At 39.5% G+C, this 24813-nt stretch overlaps 1 protein-coding gene and 1 long non-coding RNA gene across 2 annotated transcripts; both read left to right on the forward strand.

The window, feature by feature from the left end:
- The first annotated feature begins 310 nt into the window (after window positions 1–310).
- Window positions 311–2269, forward strand: LOC310722757. The gene is made up of 2 exons (XR_014532476.1): window positions 311–1804; window positions 1930–2269. It is a non-coding gene; the product is annotated as an uncharacterized lncRNA (long non-coding RNA).
- Window positions 2270–5465: 3196 nt separating this feature from the next.
- Window positions 5466–24113, forward strand: mfsd4aa (major facilitator superfamily domain containing 4Aa). Its single transcript, XM_083535328.1, has 10 exons — window positions 5466–6020; window positions 10160–10358; window positions 11973–12212; window positions 16116–16287; window positions 16483–16598; window positions 16682–16855; window positions 19385–19532; window positions 20925–20995; window positions 21082–21202; window positions 22435–24113. Exons 1-10 carry the CDS (start codon window positions 5758–5760, stop codon window positions 22491–22493), a joined length of 1563 nt encoding a protein of 520 aa, XP_083391454.1. The 5' UTR covers window positions 5466–5757; the 3' UTR covers window positions 22494–24113.
- Window positions 24114–24813: the final 700 nt, after the last annotated feature.

Raw genomic sequence — 24813 nt, forward strand, 5'->3', positions numbered from 1 at the left:
TAAAAATTCCATGTGGACTTTTCTACACACATTAGAATGAGATGGCGAACATGATGAAATGGCTTATAGGCTTTTCTATAGGTGACAATATGATATGATGTGACTGATATGAGTTTCTTCATGACTTTGCCTCATTTCCTACATGCCAGGAAATAAGGCGAGGTGCCCTATAGGAATGAAACATGACATTGTATTACAGGGAGATCTTCAATAACAAATTACTGTCACTGCCCCAAACAGCACAACATATACTTTATATATATATATATATATATATATATATATATATATATATATATATATATATATATATATATATTAAATTATATATATTTCCCAATGTCACACTTTTTATCCATTTATAGTTACATTTTTCGTTTTTATTTCTCTCGATTGACATGGGCAGGAAAACAACAAAAAAACTATTTCAGCTTATCATGTTTCTGAAAACCGACTTACAAACTCTGGAGACTCCTTCTATAAATGTTAAAAAAGCGAAAGTGCCGTTTCTATAGAAACGATAACGTAAATATAAACCTTCTGACCAATGAGGTTTGAGAATATAGCGAGTGCCGTGGTGTACGTATGTGGTATATTAAGTGGACAATTGTCTGTTTGTCTTTTCCACACAAGTCTGGGATGTCAGACAGCACACGACGTGTCCAAAGTCTGCACTTTTAACCTAAATATATTTATGAATTCTAACAAAGCCACACGTTGAGACACAGGGTTGTGGTGTAGTGTGTAGTATTAAATAAACACTGTCACTTTCCTTGTGCGTTTTACCTCAGAGATGAAAATGTTCTTCGAAGCATCTAAAGGTGCCTTGTACAAATCAACTATGATGATGGGTAGAATTTGTTCAGCGTTTCATTTAATATGTTCTTTTAATACTGTTATAGGTTCTAGAGATGCTCTTCATCAATAATTGCACATGATTTATTGCTTGGTATAATGAGTTGCTCAAACGTGTTTGCACATGGCATCCAAGTGTCCTAAATTTTGTCTTTGCCTCCTCTTTTCTTTGTTACTCAATATTTCCTTTTTTAAAAAAAAAGCACTATATATTTCTAGTCAAAGCCATCAAGTGCAGAGAATCATAGTGACGTGGTTTTTAAAACTCAAGTACACAAAAAAGCATATAAAATACAGGAAGAAAGGAAGCGTGAGGAAGAGCAGGCCTGGGTTCCAGTACTGACCGTCATCACTTCCCCTCATGATTTCTCCCCGACCTGTTCCAACACCTGAAGTAATATTTGTTGGATGAGCTTTAACATTTAACATTTTCAATAGAAACAAGCTATAAGATTTTTTTATATTGGATTTGCTGCAGAAATTGTGATTTATACACAGCCAACTGCTGAATCTATATTACACATCATTTCTGGTGATAGCTGTGGTGAAAAATAGACAGTCGGAGTGCCCACTAGGGTGTCATTATGGCATATAAAAAGTACTGTTTGGTAAATAGTGTGATAAATGCCATCTAGTCTGCCATCATGTGCCAGTAAATACAATTAAATGCCATCTATGGTGCACTCTCAGTGGGAAAAATGTGATGCAGTGCCCTATAGGCTCTGCTGTATGTGACAAAATTGTATGTCCTAAAAGTTCAAATTTCAATTCACGGAGCAGCTTACATTTATCTTATTTGCACAACTGTGCAGGTTGAGGAGGTTTAGGGCCTTGTTTAGGAGTTCAGCAGAGGCTACTTAGCGATACTGTGATTTGAGCTTATTACTCTCAGATCAGTAGTCCATTTTCTTAAGAGCTACCAATGGCCTTTTCACGAGCTCCTGTACATGTGACAAAGTGGAATGTCTATTTTTCAGCATCCAAGAAAATTAGTTGATGTGCCCTATAGGCTCATCTACACACAACAAATTGAGATGGTGTGCCCAATAGGTTTTCTTATACACAAAAATTGAGATGAAGTGGCCCATAGGCTCTCTTAGATGTAAGAAAATGAGATGTAATGCTCTATAGGCTCCTGTCTGTCTGCCAAAAAGAGACAGTGGGCCCTATGAACTCTGCTACATGCATAGAAATAAGATTGCATGCCCCAAAGGCTCCTCTACATGCCATAAAACAAGATAAAGTGCCCTATTGGGTCTCTTGCATGTAAGAAAATGAGATGACGTTCCCCTCCTCTAAATGTGATAAAATGGGATGGTGTGCCCTATAGATTCTCCTACAAGATAATAAAGTGCCCTAAAGGATCTTCTCAAATGACAACAAAAGATTAAATGCTGTATAGGTTTTATAACATGCAACAAACTAAGATGATGTGCACCACAGACTCCCTTTACATGTCATAAAATGAGATGAAGTGCCCATTTCGCTCCCTTATATGTGCCAAAATTAGAGAAAGTGTCCCATAGGCTTCCTTGGATCTAACAAAATGAGATTAAGTGCCCCGTAGACTCCCTGATACCCATAAGGAAATGAAATAAAGTGCCCTGTAGTCTGATCAGCATGTGACAAAATAAGATTGAGTGCCATATTAACTTCCTCACCTGGGGGGGTTTTCATTCATTTTTTTGCTCCTGCCCCTTAGGCAGCCTGCAACCACCCCCTGATTGCCCATGCCTTCTTGATACTTTACTGAAAATAAATCACACTCTGCTTCTTTGTTGCTTGTGTGCGATGGTGGTTCCTTCCTGAGGGGAAGTCAATGAGGGTTTGTGATGTACTGGATAGAGAGAGAGAGAAGAGAGAGAGAAGAGAGAGAGGACAGAGAGAGAGAGAAAGAGAGAGAGAGAGAGAGAGAGAGAGAGAGAGAGAGAGAGAGAGAGAGAGAGAGAGAGGATTGCAGTTTGTGTACTTTAAAACCCTCCTCTCCCATGTGTATGTTTTTGTGGTAAAAATAAATACCATTTGAATTAATATATTGGACAGAATTAATAGATGTCTTTTAACAAGTGTTTTCCTTCTTCTCAGTGAATATTTTGTCAGGAAATTGACTGTATTACATAATATTTAGATTACGTCTATTTATAAATTGAAAAAAAAATGAGAAAGATTTAGATTTTTGTATGAAATGTGATATTAAATATTTTGTGTGACGTTTATTCGATTTCGGTATCTCGAAGCTGAATGTAATGTGATTGCTGAAGAAGCCAAAAGTGATTCAATAAATTTAAAAACGAAATAAATGATAAAGCGCAGCAACCGAGTCAAGCATTTTTCTACCACTGAAACAATGGCTAAATTATTGGCGCCCTATCCATAGAACGATCGAGAGCATTTGTGAATAAAAAAAAACAGACACACAATAATTCACACCCTACTCTGGATAAAACCCATAGAAAATTCATCCCTTTTAGTATAATTGAAATGTATTCACAGATTTCTCTCTGGAAATTCAACACCATGTGAATGTGTATACACACGAACCTGAAATACTGGCCAATATACTGTACACTACACCTTCTCCTCCAGTGGTTTTCCTTTATTATTATTTCTAACATTGTACATTAATACTGACGACATCCAAACTATGAAAGAACACGTATGGAATTAATTAGTAAACAAATAGGTATTAAACAACCCAGAATATGTTTTAGATTTTAGATTGTCCATTGTAGATACATTTAGTTTTGATGACAGCTTGGCAGACTCATGGTATTCTCTCATCGGATTCACGAGGTGCTACTGTACAAATCCGTATTATGGCAAGAAACACTCAAATAAATAAAGACAAAAGACAGTCCATTATAATTTTAAGAAATGAAGGTCAGCTGGTCCAAAGAATCACATATACTTCATATGTATCCCCAAAACAATAAACACTATGATAAAACAAGCTCTAATGAGGACCATCCCAGGAAAGGAAGACCAAGAGCTACCTCTGCTGCAGAGGAAACGTTTATGAGAATGACGAGTATCAGAAACTTCTGATTTACATAAATGCTTTTTGGAGTTCATGTGGCAGACATATTTTAACAGCAACTGTTCAGAGGAGACTGGGTCTCCTCAAGTCAGACCTCCAGGGGGGCCTGTTTTAGGCCAAGAAACACAGGGAATGGACATTAGATCACCTGAAAACTGTCCTTTGGTCTGATGAGTCCGCATTTGAGATTCTAACTACTGTGTCAGACGTACTGAGAGTGAATGGAAGATTCCTGGTTCCCACTGTGAAGCATGGTGGACGTGTGTGGTGTGGTTTTGCTTTGCTCTTGACATTGTTGGTGGTTTAGTCAAAATCGAAGGCATGGTAACCAGGGTAATGTCGGGATACTATTGCAAAGGAAGAGCCTCTTCCATCAGGTGTAAACACTGTATAGACACAAGAGGAAGGTATAGGAAAGGGATGTCTGGTACTATCCATAAATCATTAAACCACAGCTCTCACCCTGACTCTCCTGTTTCCACCACAATTGTTCATCAGGAGCTCCACAGTTCAATATTCATGGTCCTTTCATCGCTCATGGTCCTTTGGTTATGCTAATGTCAAACATCAGTTTTAATGGAGGAAGCATTGAAAATCTTGGGCTGTGGACAATGTGGAACATGTAGTATTCTCTGATTGGTCGACCTTCACCGTATTTTCTAAATCCGAGAGAGTTAGAGTGTGGAGAAACCCCAAAGAAGATCACAACGTGGATTGCTGCAGGTTGATGGGTCTTGGGGAGTAGACTACCTGACTGGAAGACCTCAGTAGGTGCATTTCCAACACTGTGCATCAGAAAAAGTGAGACAGTGCTCTCTTTTCCTTTTCACTGATGGATCAGATATTTGAGCTTTATCATTTTCTAAACATGTCACTCCCAAATACTTCTGAATAATTCTGGACTTTGTACACCCAGTGGTTTCAAAAATTGTACCCTGAAGTGGTGTGATGTATCAGGATGATAATGCTCCAGTACACACAGTGAGACTGGTACAAGAATGGTTTGATGAACATGAAAGTGGAGCTGAACATCCCTCATGGCCTGCACAGTCACCAGCTCTGATCATTATTGAGCCACTGTGAGGTGTTTTGTAGGAGCAAATCAGGAAAGCTTTTTTTCTCCACCAGCATCATGTTCTGCACAGAGGAACAGTTTGAAATCCATCTGGCTACCATGCAGGAGTTTCTCTGTCCTTCACAATATGAACTCATGCTATATAAAATAATATGATATATACAGAGAGAGAGAGAGAGAGAGAGAGAGAGAGAGAGAGAGAGAGAGAGAGAGAGAGATATGAATGTATGTAGGTTTAAGATTTTATTTATTTATTTTTTTTACTACACATGCATTTTTGAAAAATTAAGTTTAATTGAGAATCTTTTTTTGACTTGACTTGTATATTAATATTTTAGGGTGTAAAATATTTATTAATATTATTATATATATTTTTTTTAAATCCTATTCTTCCTTTTTCTTCTTCAACATCTCCACCTCCTCCTCCTCCTTTCTTCTTCTCTTTCATCCGTTCACACCTGACTCAGTCCACCTGTTAATTAAGTCCAGGGTTGCCAGATTGGAGCAATTTGCAACCTCAGATATGTGACATCAGTGAGGAAAAGTTTCCGCTTAGTGCTTTAGTAAAACAGCGATAATTAGGCAACCCGTGGTAGAGTTTAAAGTAAAATAAAGGCAGCGTGGGAGGATGCAGTGGGAGGATCATGGCGACGCTTGAACACTTTCCAAACTCCAGCACGCTCACGTGCGTGTCAGGCCCACCAGCGGGAGAGAGAGAGAGAGCGAGCGCGAGCGCGAGCGCGCACACGCCACTCACACGCCACGCGCATCGCCGCACACGCACAGCACGATGGAGCGGGAGAGGAGCTGGAAGGCGGTGCAGAACGTGATGAGATCCCGGAGCTGCGCGCTGTTCCGCGGCCACTGGCAGCCCACGCTCACCTACTGGAGCGCGTTTTTCAGCTTCGGCCTGTGCCTGGCCCTGCTCGGCCCCACCGTGCTCGACCTCCGCTGCCAGACGCGCTCCACCCTGCAGCAGGTCACCCTCGCCTTCTTCGCTCAGCAGTTCTGCCTGTTCCTGGGAAGCTTCGTGGGCGGATTCTTCAGCAAGTCGTGAGTAGGAACAACACAGAAACTCAACACGAGCTCAGAGTGGAGGTTCTGGAATAAAGTTCACCCCATGGAGTCCCTCTGTCTCCTCCTCCACCCACTCCCACTAGTGGCACGCGCCTTTTATTTATACTTAATTAAGGTCATTTGCTTACGGAAATTTTGTAGCACAAAAAAATTACTCCCCAAAACATTACTTATACAGATGTGAAATCCCCTAGGTCTGTCTGTCTGTCTGCCTGTCTGTCTGTCTGCAACTTTGTCATTGTAAATCACAGATACACAGTAATGAAATTCAGTGTTGCGTCTCCCAAAAATATTCACATTGTGCAAACTGACAAGTGCAGATAAATATAAATAATTTAAAATATTTATATGTAAAAAAAATTATGTACAACAATTTCGTAATCAACAGAATCTGAATACTTCATTGATCCCACTGGGAAATTGTTTGGTTGCCGTTGCTCACAGTAAAAGTTAAAGATTAAAAGTAAGAAATATAAATAAATGTGGTTATATTGAGAGAAATGAAACTTGCACTGAGATTCCTGTACATAATTGCCCGAAGTATTTGAAATATGTGGCATAAAAAAAGTATAAATATATCCTGGAGCAGCTGTTTAACACTCAGAGGGAGGGGTTAATTAGTATCTAGTCTGATGACCGCAGGCAGAAATGATCTCCTGTGGTGCATGCTGGTTGTATGAGTTGGTCACTGAACATCCTCCACCTTGAGACTGACCAGGGTGCAGTGGGTGAGAGGAGTTATCCAAGATGGAACGTACTTTAGACAGCATCTTTCTTCCAGACGATATCGTCAGAAAGTCCAGCTCCTTGTGGATCAGTTTGTTGAGTCTGTTCGTGTCTGCCGCTTCCTGCCTGCTTTCCCAGAATACAACGGTCTTATAAACTCTCCTCGTCACTGTCCTGCAGATGTTGGAGGACCTCAGCCTCCTCGAAAGGATCCTGTATAGTACCACAGTGTTCTTGATCCAGTTTAGTTTGTCTACGTAAACCCCCGGGTATTTGTCCTCCACCAACACCAACTATTTCTCAGGTACACCTCCTTTGTTTTGGGCAAATTAAGTTGAGAGTTTCTCACACCATTTGACAAAACTCTTCACTCCTCATCACCGTCACTGTTTCATCCTACCGGTGCTCGAATTGAGTCAAGGGGACCCCCGTAAGTCTTTTTTTTTTTTTTTTTTTTTTTTTTTTACTTGTTTTTTTTACAGGGTGGCCCCTAATGCCTTATGAGGGTCATGGATCCCCCTGCCCCAACCGCCCCCAAATTCAAGCACCCCATCACTGCAGAATCATCTGAGAACTTCTGAAGATAGGAAGAAGTCTGTGGAGTAGACGGTGAAGAGGAAGGGAGAGAGCACTGTCCCCTTTGGGGCCCCACTTTTTCTGGTTCACAGTGTTGTAAATACTTACTGAGGTCTTCCAGTCATGTAGTCTACTCCCCAAGACCAACCCGCATCGCTCTCAGCATCTCACCCTGAAGTGCCAGGCTCGACTGCGCCAAAAGCACTGCAAAATTTCAAGAACATGACCCTCACAGTACTCGCTCATACGTGGTTCTCTGCCAAACTGTTGCCACAAAGTTGAGGAGACACAATTGTATACAAGTATAACCCGTTCCAGCATCACTATGCCCCTGTGCACAAAGCCACATGGGTTTGAGTGGAAGATCTCCTGCTATAGAGCTCTGACCTCAACCCTACTGAACACCTTTGGGATGAATGTGATCGCTGACTGCACCCCAGGTCTCCTTACTTCATCTACATCAGCCACAAAACCCTTGTGGATGAATGAGCACAAATCTCCACACGCACACTAACATCGTCCCAGAAGAGTGGAGGTTCCTAGAACAGCAAATGGGAACTAAAATGTGGAATTGGATGTGCAGAAATCACTTATCTCTTTATCTTATAGTCAGGTATCCAGTCTTTTTGTTTTGAATGGTGTGTATAGATATTTTGGAAAATGCAGATTTTGATACTTTTTGCATTTATTATGAAAAAAGAAATCATCATTCATAATTCTATTAGTCGGAGTGTAAATACAAATTTTATTATTTTAAATTGCCACTTTTCTGCCCTGTTCTACATGATCTTAAAACACATTTAATAAAGAGTATTTATAAATATTTAAATATTAGTGGTGTCACTATGGGATTTTGTTTTAGTTTAGTTTTTAGTTTAAGATGTTTAAAAAAAAAAAAAAACCTTGGATTTTCTGAATTTATCATCTTAACTTCTATCACTCTCTTTATTTCTTTTTCTCTGCCCCCCCCCCTCTCTTTCTCTCTCCACCCCATGTTGTAATGTATTATTTAAAAAATGTTCATCTTCCATCTCCTCTCATCTCTTTAGTCTTCATTATTTAATGTGATGGTGTTTAGTTAGTGATACGAATTCAGTAATAGTTTCAGGACTGGGGGTTGCAAAGGGGCAGAAAATTCCTGGTAAATTTATTCCCTTAAATTCCAATATTTTCCTTTGAATTTCAACGGAAAGTTTCCAGTCTTGAAAACACATTGGAAATTTGCAACCCCAGTCAGGACCGAGCTGCATGTACTTTCGTGTGTAACCTGCAACGAACACACTGACGATAAGACAAATTTGTTAGTTTACACGTGATTGTGAGCAGGAAGTAAACCTGATTTTACGTCTCCTTGCCTGAGGAACTCCTGGTGAACGTGTGAATCTCTGCGTTCCTGTACCGCTTTATTACATTCGCAATGCAGGAGAAACTCTGTCCTTATCCAGGAGCTTAAACTTAATGTAATCTGGGCAGTCTTTTGTTTTCACGCCACGCGGATTAACGAAAACATGCAAACACCATACACGAGAACAGGAGGTTTTCTCTACAGTATTTGGTTTCAAGACACGCAGGAGAGCGTTCACGTGACGCAATGAACATCAAACGTGTTGCCAGGAGTAAAATACCTGCTTACAATTTGCATTATTATTAGGATTATTATAAGAAAGTCTTTGAACATTTTATTGTTTGTCCATGAAACAAGTTAGTTTGATGTTCTAGCAAGCTATAAATGCCCTTCCCTTGACCTCCGTCCTGTTTTCCTTGAGGTCAATAAGGAAAAACAGACCTGATTGATAAACACAGCCAGTGTTGATCGGTGTGTTTGGCACATCCACCTCGCACAAGGTGTTTTTACCGAAGCGCTTATGTGTTAGAACTGTGCTGATGTCAGAGCCTTCTGACCAATCAGATCAGAGAATTCAGCTGTTGTAAGGAAAGATGAAAAACAAAATCCGCTGCTATCACAAAACTGTTCCTATTTTCTTTCCAGTCGTTTCCTTTTTTCCCACGTTCTCACACACACACACACACACACAGACGCTTGCACTCTTACACACTCTCTCTCTTATTAAACAGTGCAGGCAGAACGACTTTGATTCAGTCATCAGTGCAGGAAGTGAAAGGCGAGTATAAAACAGTAAGCTCCGTGTTAGTTAAAGCACGGCCCGGGGCAAAGGCAAAGTTTCCAGCAGCTTTCCGAGTGGCTGGCAATAAAACTCCAGGGAAGCGTGTCGATAACCATCTCGCACTTGTTTGTGCTCAGAATCTGACCCCCAAATATCCTCTACCACCACTTTATTTTCCCCACAGAGCAAACATCTTTAGGCGAGATTGTGGATAAGAGACATTTCAAGGTGATTCAGGATGTCAACATATTCCTGTTCCTCAATTAGGTAATATGAGGAAAAGGTCTCTTTAGAACCGGAGCGAGGAGGGAGGTGAAGTTTTCCGAGCGGTGTTTTCTTGCTGGGACGTTTGATTGCGTTATCAATTTGAAGGCAAATAGAACGTTTTCAAGGTGAGATCAAAGTTGCTGCCAATCAGAAGTCGTGTTGCCGTGGTTCCCTGCATTTATATGATTTATTACAGACGTCTAGAAGTTCTTTAAGCCTCAAATGAAGTTAGTGTGAAATCCGGCCCAAAAATTTAAACACCAAGTAATCAATTCATTTCTTAGAGGAAAAAATGATTCTAGACCAATTAGTACTGTTACTCTTGTAGCTGTTAGCCATGATAGAAGCCTGGTTTTCTCACCTCCTCCCCCTGAAACAGTTTTTGCCCCAAACTAAACGATGCCAATCTCTTCTTTCCAGACTTTGCTCCTCTTTGTCGTCCCTCACTGCATCCACCTTCATCATCTCCATCGTCTTTGCCTTCATCCCACTATGCAGCAATCTGCTAATGCTGGTGGCTGCCATGGCAGTTACAGGCCTGGCCATGGGGATCATCGATACCATCTCGAACCTTCAGCTGGTGAAGCTCTACCAGAAGGACTCTACTGTCTTCCTCCAGGTCAGGAGATGCCTACCATGGCTGAACATGTATGGGCGTAGTGGAAACCTGACCATCACACTTAAATGGTTGATGAATAAATCTGGAATGAAAATGTTCTTCATTCAGTCATTATATTTTTGGAAAGGTCTTCCATTAGATTTTGATCTGGTTTGAGTTCAGGTCTCTGTGCAGAACACAAGTTCTTTCACACCAACAGGTTTGGGCCCCTCGGTGGGGGAATATATACAGTATATATTGATTGTGTGATGGTCATGTGTTCACATACTGTATTTTTTTTTAAGTCAGGGGTCCCCAAACTTTTTCTGTGAGGGCCACATAATTTATCCTTTCTTTAAAAGAAGGACATGGTGTGACTACCAGTATTATTGTGGAGATTTTATGATTTTAAATTAATTTTGTCTTCTAATGCTAGATTAGTTTATCATATTCTTCTGCACCGTATAGACAAATGAGCATGAGTGAGGATTTATCACCTTTTTAAAACAGCATTATTACTATCATAATGAAATTTTTTTCAAGTTGGTGGGTGAATCAAACAAATAATTAGGTTGCGTTAATGACGACCCGTAGTGGATTTTACCAATAGCTGGGTTGGATCGTACTTGCAGATAACCGATTAATCGACCGATAGTTTTTAAAATGGATACTGTATAAAAAACAAACTGGAACTGTAATGGAAATATAAAGAAAATATGCATATTCATTATATAATCCATATTATGAAGCGCTCTCCGTGCAGCGCTCAGTCTCACGTGTTAAAACAAACAGCACAACAATCAGTGAGTTGACCCCTAGAGGACGCTCTCATAATGACAGTAGACTGGAAGCCGGAAAAACTATCGTTGTGGATTTTTGCCGATGGTTACAGCAATCAACTATCAGTGCGTCGAACTTTTAGTTAGAAAGCCAACCTAATCATCAAATACAGATATATGAGTAAAAAATTACAAAATATATCATTGTGCAAAGGTGGGGGCGGCCCGTATTCGGCTCACAGACTGTAGTTTTGGGAACCCTATTTTAAGTTAAAAGGTTGGGGATTGAAGAACTACACTGATTTAGGAGAACAAGCTCCTCCCTACTCCAACATCTTTAGAATTCATACCTGATCAACTGTATAACAATGCTTTTCTGTTTTAAACCTTTTTTCCACAGTGGTGCAGTGGGAAGCGTTCCCTCTTCACCTACACTGCCCCTTGAGTTTGATCCTGAGTTTAAGTTCCTGTCTAATGGGAGTCCTTCTGTAAACAGGAAAGATTTATTTGCGTCTCTACATTCCCCCTAGGGGTGAGAGGTTTGAATGATACAACGCCCCATCCAGGTTATATTACCCTATTTAGAATTCCTCAGGATCCTCTGCCACCCTAAAGTAAGACAGGGTTCACTAAAGACATGTGAATCTTTTAAATTCAGCCATTAGCCATCTAAAGAACCATTCTGGAGCCATAGCTGGCTGTAACCATGTTGCGTTTTGATTTGCGATTTGTTTACTACTCGCATAACGGTTTCATTAACACCCTGAAGAGTCTGCAGCAAAACCCTAAATGGTCCCATGTAGAACCTGACAATGACGATCGTTTAATTCTTTTAAAATGTTTTTCCCATTTTCAGGTGCTGCACTTTTTTATTGGCCTGGGGGCGTTGTTGAGCCCCCTCATCGCTGACCCATTTCTGTCAGAAACCGACTGCATTTTAGGAAACTCCACCATCAATTCCTCATCAACCATGAGACACCTGAGGAACACGCTATCTGGCAGGCACCTGCACAACGTGTCCCAAATTTCTCTCGATACCGAAGGTGAAGTGGTCACCAACGTGTCCTACGCCTTCTGGATCATGGCGTTCGTCAACGTGAGTAAAGTTGTAAAGTAAGCACATTAACAAATTCGAAAACACAACAATTCAGACAAACCGGAAAAGATGGGAATAGTTTGCGGCTGGGACACTTACTGATCATTGGACGAGACACCTGTCATTTAAGATATACAGGAAGTACAACAGTCTTTTTTTTTTTTATTACAATTTTTTTTTCCTTTATTTATTTTTTTTATTAAGCAATTAATCATATACGAACAAATAACAAGTACAATTTACATTACAATACACAGAACAGGCGCATGGAAATGCAAATGTGTACCCATATATTTAGGGGAAAGAGGGAATAAAATAGATAAATGAATAATAATAATAATAAAAATAAACATGGGGTTTGGTTTATTCTGCAAATCATATTTTTCTATAAAGGACAAAAGATTCATTGCATTTTTCTTTTGAATCACTTTAAGGGCTTTTGTGAAAGAAATAAACTCATTATAAAATGTCGGTTTCACTTTCAAGTATTTCGATTTGTGTATATAAAATTTTCCAATCAGAAGTGTATTATTAACAAGAAAGTCGTCTTTGTTGTTCATTACAAGTCCAAAGATAATGTCCTTCACCGTGAAAGTTCTTAGATGAGGAACCTTTTGGGTAAAGCCAGTTATGGATACCAGACCATAAAGCGTCTGAAGTAACAGTCTGCAGCAGGAGAAAGTTGCAACGTATGTGTAAAAGTGTACAAACAAAATCTTTGTGATGATCTACTGCATATGAATGTCCTTCCTCAAAGTAGTTTAGAATTAATTCCTTTTTCTCCTTGTTTATTTCATATATTTAAAGGTGCACTAATCGAAATAAAAAAAAGTTGAAAGTAAACGAACTTTACACATGTACAAGATGTCCTACTTCCTGTATATCTTGATTGACAGGTGTCTCGTCCAATGATCGGTAAGTGTTTCATTCACTAACTATACCCACCTTTTCCGGTTCGTCTGAATTGTCGTTGTGTTTTCGGGTTTTTGTTTTTGCATTTGTTAATTTGTTTTCTGATTTAATGTGTTTTGTACTTCTCGGCCACCGTAGGTTTGTGTTGAAGTTGTTAAATTCATCTTGTTTGAGGTGGTCGCTTATTGGTTAAGGCATTGGACTTTGGATCTGAGAGTTGTGAGTTTAAATCCCAGCCACACTAAGGTGGGCCCCTGAGCAAGGCCCTCAACCCCATCGCTGCTGAGCTGCATGAATGCGATAATTGCAACTCACTCTGGATAAGGGCGTCACCCAAATGCCATAAATGTAAATGCTGTTGAATTTGCTGTGTGTATAGAAGACATAACTCGTGTTTAAGGAGAATGCAGTGTTGACTTTAAAGCAGACGCACTGCGTGTGATTTATCAGTGTTGCAGTGACTTTTGAGCTTATAAAATAGAGATTTCAAGCTACATAAATATAATAAAGATTTAGCATAGAAAGACTTCGGTTCGCCTGAACCATCTCAGGACGGCCTGCTTCACTTCATATCTTCATATGAATGATTGCTGTTGGCAGGGAACCACCAGGACCAGGATAATCACCGAGGGATGCACGGCCATCTTTAAAACGTTTACACGTTCAAACGTCTCACTAAGCGACTCCTCGCCGTACCGTGCTCGAAGTCTTCTGTAGATATCCGCGTCTTTGTTTAGGAGAAACGTCCGCACCACGCGCTGTTCCATGCACGAACGCTGTTGTCCGCCATCTTAATTAACAGTTTTCACACATTTCTGAATTATTATTCATAACATAACCGACTTACTATCACTTAAAGTCCTTCTTGCTGTTACTTCTGAGTTTTGATTTATTTACGTTAATGAATTCACTTTAATGAAATTCATTCAATTATACATTTTATAAATTTTTAATAATAGAATTGGTAATTGGTGTTTCCAAAAAATTTTTTTTCCTGTCTCATTTCAGCAAAAAACTGATAAAAGAGAAATGCAAATCAGTGACTAATTACACTAATGACTTCTGATGAATATATATATCTCCTGCCGACTGCTCGAATGACGTACTGAAGGTTTGCTTTTCAGTGTTGCCCGTTTGCCTAATATTCCAAATAAACAGCCACCTACAGGTTGCGAATACTTTATTTAAAAATCTGCAACGGGGTCTTCTGTATATTATTTAAAGAACACGGTGATATGATGGTCAACAAAGAATTCCTGCGTCCCCTCTACCTTTCTTTTTTTTTATTTATTTTTTTAAGACTTTGCAGACTAGCTTTTTCAGTGTTTATTTGCACATGTGTAAAGAAGCTTATTTTATTTTCCAATTCTGTCCTCCTTTAATCCTCTACAAATAATGAGTGTATACAACGTGAGGTGCGCCTGGTGTCCCTCCTCGTCTAAATAAACCAATATATAATCGAAAGCACTCGCGCTAATCCTAGAAAAGCTTCTGGCTTGAACAGTAGGAAGATAAAACCTTTTTAAAAGCAGAAGATGAAACACCCATGGCCTATAGCAAGGGTTTCAAACTCAAATACTCGAATACCTGGACTAAAAAATAGATTTCTCTATTCTATTGATGCTGAGTCAAGGTTATGTGTGTTAAAGTAGAATAGGACGATTGTAGGGAAACGAAGGACCAAACAAACTACTAAAATATATGCCGCATTGTGTGTATATTTGTGGACGTCTGACCATAAGCTTTTTTGAACATCCCATTCCACATTTAGTCCCCATTTGCCATTATAATAAGCGCCACTCTTCTGGGAAGATGTTTCATGAAGATTGTAATATTTCATTCAGCCACAATGGTGTTAGTAAAGTCAGGTACTGATGCAGGTGAGGTGAGGAGGCCTGGGGTGCAGTCAGCGTTCACATTCATCTGCTCTAAAGCAGGAGATCTAACCACATACTTCCACACCGATGGAAAGCAGATCTTCACGGCGCTATGGTTTGTGGACAGGGGCATTGACATGCTGGAACAGGTTTGGGGTCTTCTAGTGCAAGTGAAGGCGAACTTTCATGAAACCGCATTCAAAGACGTCCTACACAATTGTGTGCCTTTGATTTTGGGGAAAACTGTTTGGGGGGGGGGACCCACATTTCTGGAAAAGGTTGGGGTTTTTATTTTATGTATATATTTATTTACTTTTAAAAACAAATAACCAGTACAGGTTTAGCTTTAACGCTTTTTTTATTTTTTTACCAAATATTGTAAATGGTGAACACTTGATCATGAATATGACTGAATCGCAATTATCACAGTTTTGCATTCATTCATGACTGAACAGATGATGGAATTATGAAGATGGTGCCCAGATGAGCATGGGTTCCCTTGTGAGTCTGGTTCCGCTCAAGGTTTTTTTTCCCCTCAGCACAGTCACCACTAACTCACTCAAGGGATCAACGTATAGGAATGCATTTCTTAATTAAAATACATGATCTTCTATTTATTTATTCTATGTTAATTGGTAAGTCCTTCAAAGCCTATACATTCTACTGAGTAATCAATTATACCGAGGATGAAAATGTTCCTGAATCTGTTCTGCTAGAACAGTAGTTCTGCAGTAAATACAAGACAGTTTAGAAAAGACGGGGTGTTGCAGCGTGTTTGTCATTTAGTGTTGTTTTTTTTTTCAATAATAAGATTTGCAAGTGCGCACATGCTTAATGAAACGATGCATCCGTTTGCGAGTTTTATCACCTGCAGGCAAGAAGAACGAAAGGATTCTGTGAATGGATTCTGTCAACGTGTTACATGGCCATTTAATTTTTCAGATTCCATTAGTTATTTACCAGTGTGAACGTTTTCATTCGAGGCCTTTCCGTTATTAAGTTTGTTGATTCAAAACCGAACGACGTCTTGAGAAAAAAAAACGATCTATGCCGTGCACTAGGATCCGAAATGAATACCGAATGCTTGTAATGTGCACGATTTCTCTACATCCAGCTTCCTGTGCCTATCGCCGCTCTGGTCCTGATGTACCGGGAGCACCTGCTCCCGTGTTGCCCCGAGCCGGGTCCTCGTCTCTTGGACAGGGAGCTGCACTCGGGCGCAGTAAGGATGCAGAGTAGCTCGGAGAAGACCGACCTGAGCACCACAGAGCTGCATGAACCTACAGGCAAAGTTCACCTCTTTCCTTTTGTTCTGACTGGTTATGAAGGAATAGTCTAAAGTAGAGGTGTGAGATTTATAAATGATTTGTTGTTTTAACAATACAAATTAACCACCCCTAGTCTACAGTAAAACAGAAAGGAAGCAAGGGTTTATCAAGTAATTTCCAAGAACTTAAGCTCTGATTTTGTTTCTTTCCCAGGCCACATGGACATGCTCAACTGCAACTGCCTCAGCAAGCTGAAAGGACGTCCGCCATCTTTCTTTGGCCTCCATGTCTTCGGAGGGATGGTGCTTTTTTTCTCTGATGGCATAGTGGTACGGAATACCCCATATTTTCCGATTGCATAGTGGTATGGAATTTGTGTGACATGAGGGATCTTCTATCCTTTGCACCTCAGGGGTCATACACGGGTTTCGTTTACACCTATGCTGTGGCTCCGCCCATGAGTCTGACCCACAAGATGGCCGGCTACCTGACCAGTGTATTCTGGGCCGCCATCACGGTGGGCCGTCTGGCCTCCATCCCGCTGTCTTACCGCGTCAAACTCGTTCGCTTGCTCGCGTTTAACCAGGTGAGAAGAAAAACCTAGCAAATGTACCTATTCCAGATGTGAACAATATAGTGACCGCTCTAGACTGCTTTAGTGGGACATGGTAGCTTGGTGGTTTAGGCATTGGCCTTTGGCTCTGAAGGTCTTGAGTTCAAATCCCAGCCACACCAGGCTGCAACTCCTGGGGCCCCAGAGCAAGGCCCTTAACTGTATATCTGCTCTGTCATTTGATTGAGATAAATGTAAGTCGGTCTGGATGAGGGCGTCTGCCATAAATGCGGTATCTCTGCTTTACTGTGTAGCTTCTCAAGTACTGCAGAGGATTTATTAAGACCTGCATTATGTGTCAGAAACGGCAAAGCCATCAGAGGAGGCGGTAGTTTACCTTTTACTGACCCTCTATATGAGAATTATTTTACTAAGAGTTAGTATTTATATATCAAGTCTAAATGCACTGCATACTACAGCATGGCCACTGGAGCTTTTTCAGCCACAAGGGTGTTAAAGGCAGGTATTCGAAAACTTGGCTTAATAAACGTAGTGGGCAAAACTGCAAAGAGCATGTTGAAGCTACAGGAAAGTCGTCGTTCATTGTGATGAGGGCAGGAGAGTTCAGCCAACATGTCAAATAAACAAGCTGCTAAACTAGCTCTGGAATCTCTACAAGTTATAGATATCCATTTAAGATGACATCAGTGTCTGGAGTCAGATACTTCTGTAAACTGATCGTCTCGGACCTGTTGCTTAACACACAGACTTTGTTCAAGATCAGAGACAACCGAGATACACGATGAGCAAAAGTGACTTTTTAGACATATGTGGGTTTTTCCCAAAATGTTAGACATCAGTACCTGACAGTACCTCACTTGTAGCTGATTAATTCAAATGTCCAAAATCTAGTGGAACATCTTCCCAGAAAAGTGGCGGGAATTAGAGCAAATTGGGACTAATTGTAAAATGCGATGCTCAAAAAGCACATACTGTACTGCTGACCAGGTGACCAAAACTTTGTATGTATGCAATATATATAAATAAATACATAAAATTTTTAGGGCTGTTCAAAATGTACCTTAAATTAATAATTTTCAAGTGTTTATGCAAATGTATGTTTATTATTAAACCATAAATAAAATGAAAATCTTTAGGACACCAAAAGGAACATTTTACTATGTTTCCACAGGGACGGTTTAAACTGCCGGATGTGTGCATCATGGCGGATTTTGGAGCTTATAAGTTTTTCACAGAAATGAGCGCTTCGTTGACCAAATTGGTGCAGTTAAACCTTATTAATATTAACACACACTAATTTTGACAGCCCTAATAAATATATATGTATTTGTGTGTATTATATATCTAAAAAAATGTTATCTAAAAAAACTCAAGTAAGCAATTTATTCTTTTATTAAATACTAAATAAAATTTTTATTTTACCCTTTTAATTTTGGATTGAATAAGCAAGATTGATAAAATTAATATTTTTGTAAATGAATTTACATTTGACTTATTTATTTATATTAATTTTTTTTAAATGTATATAAATTTATACTACTAACTTATTTTAGAATTTTTTTAATATATATATATATATATATATAAAAATGTCTAACAATAGAAATTTAATTTCATAAACAACAAAAAAAAGGGTGTGGGCAGTTTACTGGTTTTATTCTCTTGCTGTTCTTTTCTGCTTATTTGCATTATAAACCAATCCAGCCATAAAACAAAGCACACGTCGACATCCTTGTTCCTGGTGCCTCAGTCACTGTGTGCGATTGCTCTTTGTGCAAGGTGTATCTTGTTGTTTCTGGAAGAGTAAATGAGGTCATCAGGACTGGTGAAGGTAATGAACCACTCGCTACCACACTGAGTTTAAACAGCAGCTAGAGTTTATCCATGAGGTTTATCGGGACGAAAGGATTGGGACACCCGACTTTTCCAGCCATATGTTGCTTTTCTTAAAAAGTTGGAGGCACACAATTGTATCGGACGTCTTTGGATGTGGTTTCAGGAAATCATCTCTCTCCACTTGAACTAGAAGACCCAAACCTCTTCCAGCATGACAAGGCCACTATGCACAAAGCCAGCTTCATGAAGATATGCTTTACATGGGTTGGAAGTATGTGGAAGATCTTCTGCTATAAAGCTTTAAACCTATTGAACACTGGGATCTATGTGAATGCTGACTGCACCCCAGGAACCTCCTCACCTTCATACCTACATCACTACCCTTGTGTCTAAAGGAGCACAAATCTCCAGAAAATCTAGTGGAACATCTTCCCAGAAGAGTGGAGGTTATGATTACAGTACATGGAAACTAAATGTGGAATGGGGTGTTCAAAAAAAAAAAAAAAGCACACACTGATCTCATGGTCAGGTGTCCACCATCTTTTGTCCATATAAGTGTACATCTAATTAGCTGATTTTGATCTGAGTGATGATTAAGAGCCTTCCTTAGGGGGGATTTGAACTCACAACCTTCTGATCAGAAGGCCAATATCTTAACCACTATATCCAGAAGGATTTGTTTTATTTTATTTGGTCCTCCTGCAGGTTGGAGTGATAGTGACTCAGTTGCTTCTGCTCATCCTCTACACGAACAGCACCTTTCTTTTCATCGGAACCTGCTTCCTGGGTCTGTTCATCAGCAGCATCTACCCATGCATGCTGGCTTACACGGAAGATCTCCTCGACTACAAAGGTAACGATCCCTGTGTCAGCAAGAATCTGGTGATGCGATACGTATATTTTATTTATATTTATAAATATTATACAATATAATATAAAAACTAAACAATTCATTCTTTCATTAAACATCTCAATGTAAAAGATTTTATAAAACAAATCAAGATCAATGAATTAGTTAATTAAACTCAAATTAAGATTTGAATTAAATAAAAATGTATTTACATATTTGTTGTTTTGAATGTTTTTACATAAATACCCTGAATGAGGGTTTGATGTAGTTACAAAAAATCTAAAGGATTAAAAAAGCACATTTCCTTGTTGACTGTTTGGTGCTGGATGCAGGCTGTTTACTGATTTTTATTCTCTTGCTGCTCTCTTCTCCCGCTTTATCTCCAGCGCCCCCTAGGGAACAGGTGGGTATTAATGTAAACATTAGCCGCGTGCCCCTGTGCTAGTCACTGTTTAAGTTCAGAGGTGAGAAGACTGCTATTTATCTAACGGTCAGGATTTCAACTCTAAACGAAACAGCTGCCGTGAATCTTGTCTGAATATTTTAGTTTTTTCTTTTTTTTTGAGAATTGATACAGTATCGCCAAACAAAGTATCTCGATACTCTGGTGTATCGATGTTTATTTACGCCGCGACCGAGCGGTGACTGTAGGACCCGATGTTTACTCTTGGCTTTCAACGAAGACCAAGGACACGCCAATAGGATGTGCAATCCTTTGGCACTGAAACGAGTCATTCCTGTCTTGAGCCCTGATATCATCACATTGACTTGCCAGTGTGAGACGGCCTTTTTTTTTTTTTTTTTTTTTTTTTTTTTTTTTTACTCGTATTCTATTCAGGATTCATCCGCAAGGTGCTTGTATAGAGCGGCGTATACCTCCGAGCCGCTCGCTCGATCCATATTCAAGTAAATGATAATTGATCTCTTCGGAGAGCGCGCTTTCGGAGCCGGCCGAAGGAATTAGCGAGGGCTCGGCGAAGCTCCGGTTTGAAAGACATTAATAACCTTCCCGAATGCAAGTCTGGGCAAGTGAATAATCTCCTGATCCAGCGGAGAGAAATTAAAGCAGCATTAGTTCGTCCTCCGCGGCTTCCACCTGTCCCTCCTGTCCAATTAATTTGAGCTCGATCCTATTAAATCTCTCGCCATCCCGAATCGCTCTCAGAAGTTTTTCACAAAAAAATGACCACGCATTCCGAACGACTGCAGAGAGACGGAGCTTTACGAAACCCGACGTGACGACACTTCTTCTTTTTTTTTCTTTTTTTTTTGATGTATCTTTTATGAGGGAGATTTAATCTGAAATTTCCGGAGTATTCTTTCAAAACATCTTTCCTCAATCTTCTATTGAAGAACATCAGTGTCATTTTAGAAAGATTTTTCTCTTTCATGAAGGTTGTGCCACGACAGTCCTTGTGACCAGCGCTGGAATGGGAGAGATGCTCCTGCAGCTGCTGGTGGGGTCGGTAAGAAAACCCCTAACACGCTTTTGCTCGTACGCAACCTCGACCAGGGTTTAAGATTTTGACCTCCTTTTGTGGTTTTGTTCCAGGTGATCAACATGTACGGCAGTTACAGCTTCATGTTGTGTGGGATGATCTTCGGCTGCATGGGCTTCACGTTATTCCTGGCTCTGCTTTTAGTGCAGCACAGACACACAAAGTACTTGGCAGGTACCGTAAACTTTTTACTGGCCTACGTTCCTGAAAACACACACAATTTCTAGAGACACAAAATTCACGGTTCGCTACGTAGCTCGGTTTTTAATTCAATTTTGGGGCAGCTAGAGAGAAAAAAACGTCTAACACAAAACTGCTTTTTATGATTTTTCTTTTTATAAATGCAGTTTATCATTAACATTTTGTGAACATCAACAGTTTGCATTTAAAACAATAGAAAAACACTGCATATATTTATTATAAAATATTACAATACTTTATAAAAATAAAAGAATAAATCTAATGCAACACACTTGTTTAATTATATTGATTTTATATTAAGTAATTTATTAAATACAATTAAAATAATTGGAATTTTTTTTTTTTTTACATTTGATAGACCGTATCTGGGTTGTGTGTGGGTGTGGGTGTGTTACATGTAATATAAAATGTTTTTAAGCTATGAGCTACTTAACTTAAATTCTACTTCACTCCCTCCATCAATATGCAGATTTTTCAGGATTTTCTCCATTAAAAAGAAATTCTTGAAGCCGTACATTAAACGCAAATGAATCCATAGCGTCTTCGATCACCAGAAGTGACCCACAAATCGTATATCCGGTACGGAGCGAGTATCCACAGCGACACTGCGCTAACTCTAGTCTTTCATACCTCTGCCAGTGTTGTGTATGTTTAAGTTTATAATAATTTTTATATATATATATATATAATATAAACACACACATTGGAGTTCCCCTGAGGAACGTACCATGTGCCACAGGATTGCATCTGGTGCACCGAACACAAGATTTGGTCAGAAATCCAGGAGGTCCAGGGAGGAGCAAATCAAACACTGATTGGATTGATTTCTAAAGCTTTGAGAAAGACAGCTTTTTCATCGTCTTTGGGATGGAAGTCATTCTGAGCTAAATTGTTTCCTACATGAAAGTTTGTAGTCCCCTGACTCGTCTCTGATCCAGTGAGCTGCCTTCAGTGGCTTAAATGCTTTGATTTGGCTTCGAAAGAGGATCCGAGTCAGAAGCTGCCATTGCTACGCTTAAACAAACGAACTGAACGAGCAGCTGCTCTTTAATACCTTTTAACTTCTCCACTAGGATACTTTCCGAGTGCTCAGGTTTCGTCTGAAACTGGATCGTGATCTCCCAGATGAGCGTCGCTTCCCAGGCAGATAAAATGGAGAGTTGCCAGTGTGGTCTGATGCTTCTGATATTTTTTTTCTCTGCCAGCTGCTTCCTGTGCCATCGCTGAAGCAGAAAGGGCCAAGACTAACGAAGTTGAACACTGACTGCCACGGGGCCCAGGCAGAGTCCAATCGGACCAAGATGGCCACCATGTTGTAGGAGAGACATGGACCAGACGGAACGATAGTCGTGGGTGTGAGAGGATCTTCTCAGCCTGAAGTGATGGAACTTTTTATGGAACTGTGTACAAGACCAGTCGTTGATGCCTGCAGGTAGATGTAGTTGTACACCGGGAGAATTCGGGCCTTTCGCTTCCAGATTCTGTTCTCATTGCCAAAGTTTGATCCTGTTAGGACGTGTTTGGTATGCAAGTTGGGCTGAGACTTGTTTAAAGCTTCTATGGAACCCTCTAGAAAGAAAGGGTTGTGTTTTTGTTTTTTTTGCAACGAGTTCCGAAACTGTAAATAATTCAGTGTAAACGAACGAATGCACCATTTTTCAATCCAGTTTAATTACAAATCCAATGAAAGACACGTGGAGATTAAACTCTGAATAAACCTACACCATGAGTTTCTGTCTAAAGTTTCCTTCTAATAGCGTGTCATGTGTGTCGATACCCTCCTTCCTTTTATATATATTTATAGATCAGAATTTCAGTGCTGTCAAAATTGGTGCCTTTTTTTCACTCGTCTGTTTTTTGAAGCAGCTTCTGCACCTGACGCGCAGCACGATGACTCGGCTTCTCTAATGGACCCTTGTGAGATCTTGGAAAACCCCAGTATGACCGTGACCACTGAACTGTAACTCAGTTTCAGGAAGTTTCTGTTGATCTTGTAGCCTCAGCATCTTCATGAAGAGCAACAATTCGAATCCTAAGATACTCTTTACCATGAGGTTCCATGTGGAACATCCAGTGGTCAGTATGAGAGAAGTGTAAACTGAACGACCAGCTGCTTTTTAATACCTTTAACAGTGGGGTCTGATACTTAAGAAAATTGGACGTATGAGACGAGTCAGATGCCTGTAGGATTGGGTTCCTCGTGTCGCGACGTCGTGTAGCTGTGGCTTCCTCGGGTCCCGTCTCGATCTCTTTTGCACATCAGAGGAGGTATGATGTCCATTATGCTGTGTTTTTAGCGTCGTGTAACGTTCAACACTCCAAACCTGGGCAGAGTAACCACACGAGACTCGCGTTCCGTTTTCGTTTATTTCTTTTTATTCCACGTCAATGAGAGCCATAAAGCCAAATCGACAGATGTAAACATTTACGCTGGACTTAAAGACAAACGGGACAAAAATATAGCATGTGTATAAACTTTTTTTTTTTTCTTCTATAAAAGCCGAATAACATCTGCATGATCAGGACTGGTCACTCATCAAGGCAGTGGCAGACAGATGTTTTTGTGGTGCTTTTTTTTTTTTTTTTTTTTTTCTTTTTTTTAACTTGAATTTAAAAGAAAGCATTTCTGAATCTGTGATTGTGATACTGAGGTTTGTTTTGTTGGTTTCTTTTTTTTTTTTCTTTCTTTCTTTTTATCCAATTCCCCCGATTCAAACGATCAAAAAATCTTAGTAAATTTGCTTCTACATTTTTATAAAGATGAAATGATTCATGAATTCTGGAAAAGGTAGTAGATATAAAGAGTTGTTTAGCTGTGCAGTAAAAGATGTAGGTGCATAGATTTTACTTTTAGGATGCGGAAAAAAGAATTGTATTAATGACATTTGTTTTTAAACGCAAGTGCTGAAGAGAAAGTTAACACTAAAAAGCTGTACACAAAAATATAATACAAACATTCGGGAATGTTGGGAAGGTACGACTTGTAAACTATATATATAATTTTTTTTAGAAAAGAAAGTCCAGAACCAATCACTAAAATAATCCAGATATTTATACACAAACAAAACAAACATGGAGGAAATCTATACATATCAGCTTTTTTTTTTTTTTTCTTTAAATTTTTTTTAATTGTATAATAAACGAGCAATAATAGAAGGGTAAAAAAAAACTAAAAAAAAACCTCCCAGTAATCTCCCATTTCACCACACACACACTCATGACAGATCGGTGTTTGTGTGTATAATAGACACCATAAAAGAATGTGGGGGTGGGGGGGTAAATACTTTAAGAAGGTGGAATCATTAGATCTGGATTTAAGTCAGCTGAATAAAAAGTGTAAAAAAAAAAAAAAAAAAAAAAGTCAGACTGCAGCTGTTCTGTGTTCACTTGGCTGCTGCTACTCGTAGAATTCCACGTGAAGCCTCGTTAGCTTGTAGTTTGCGTGTTACAGCTAGTTTCCGACAATTTCTGTTGTCTGAGTTTGTAAAGTTTGTAGCTCTGAAGCACCGAAGGCCAGAATCCTGACCGCCGAGAAACGAAAAACTGTTTTACGTTCGTTATTTTGTATTTATATATATTTTAAA

Source organism: Silurus aristotelis, assembly GCF_946808225.1.
Source record: "Silurus aristotelis genome assembly, chromosome: 29".
NCBI lineage: Eukaryota > Metazoa > Chordata > Actinopteri > Siluriformes > Siluridae > Silurus > Silurus aristotelis.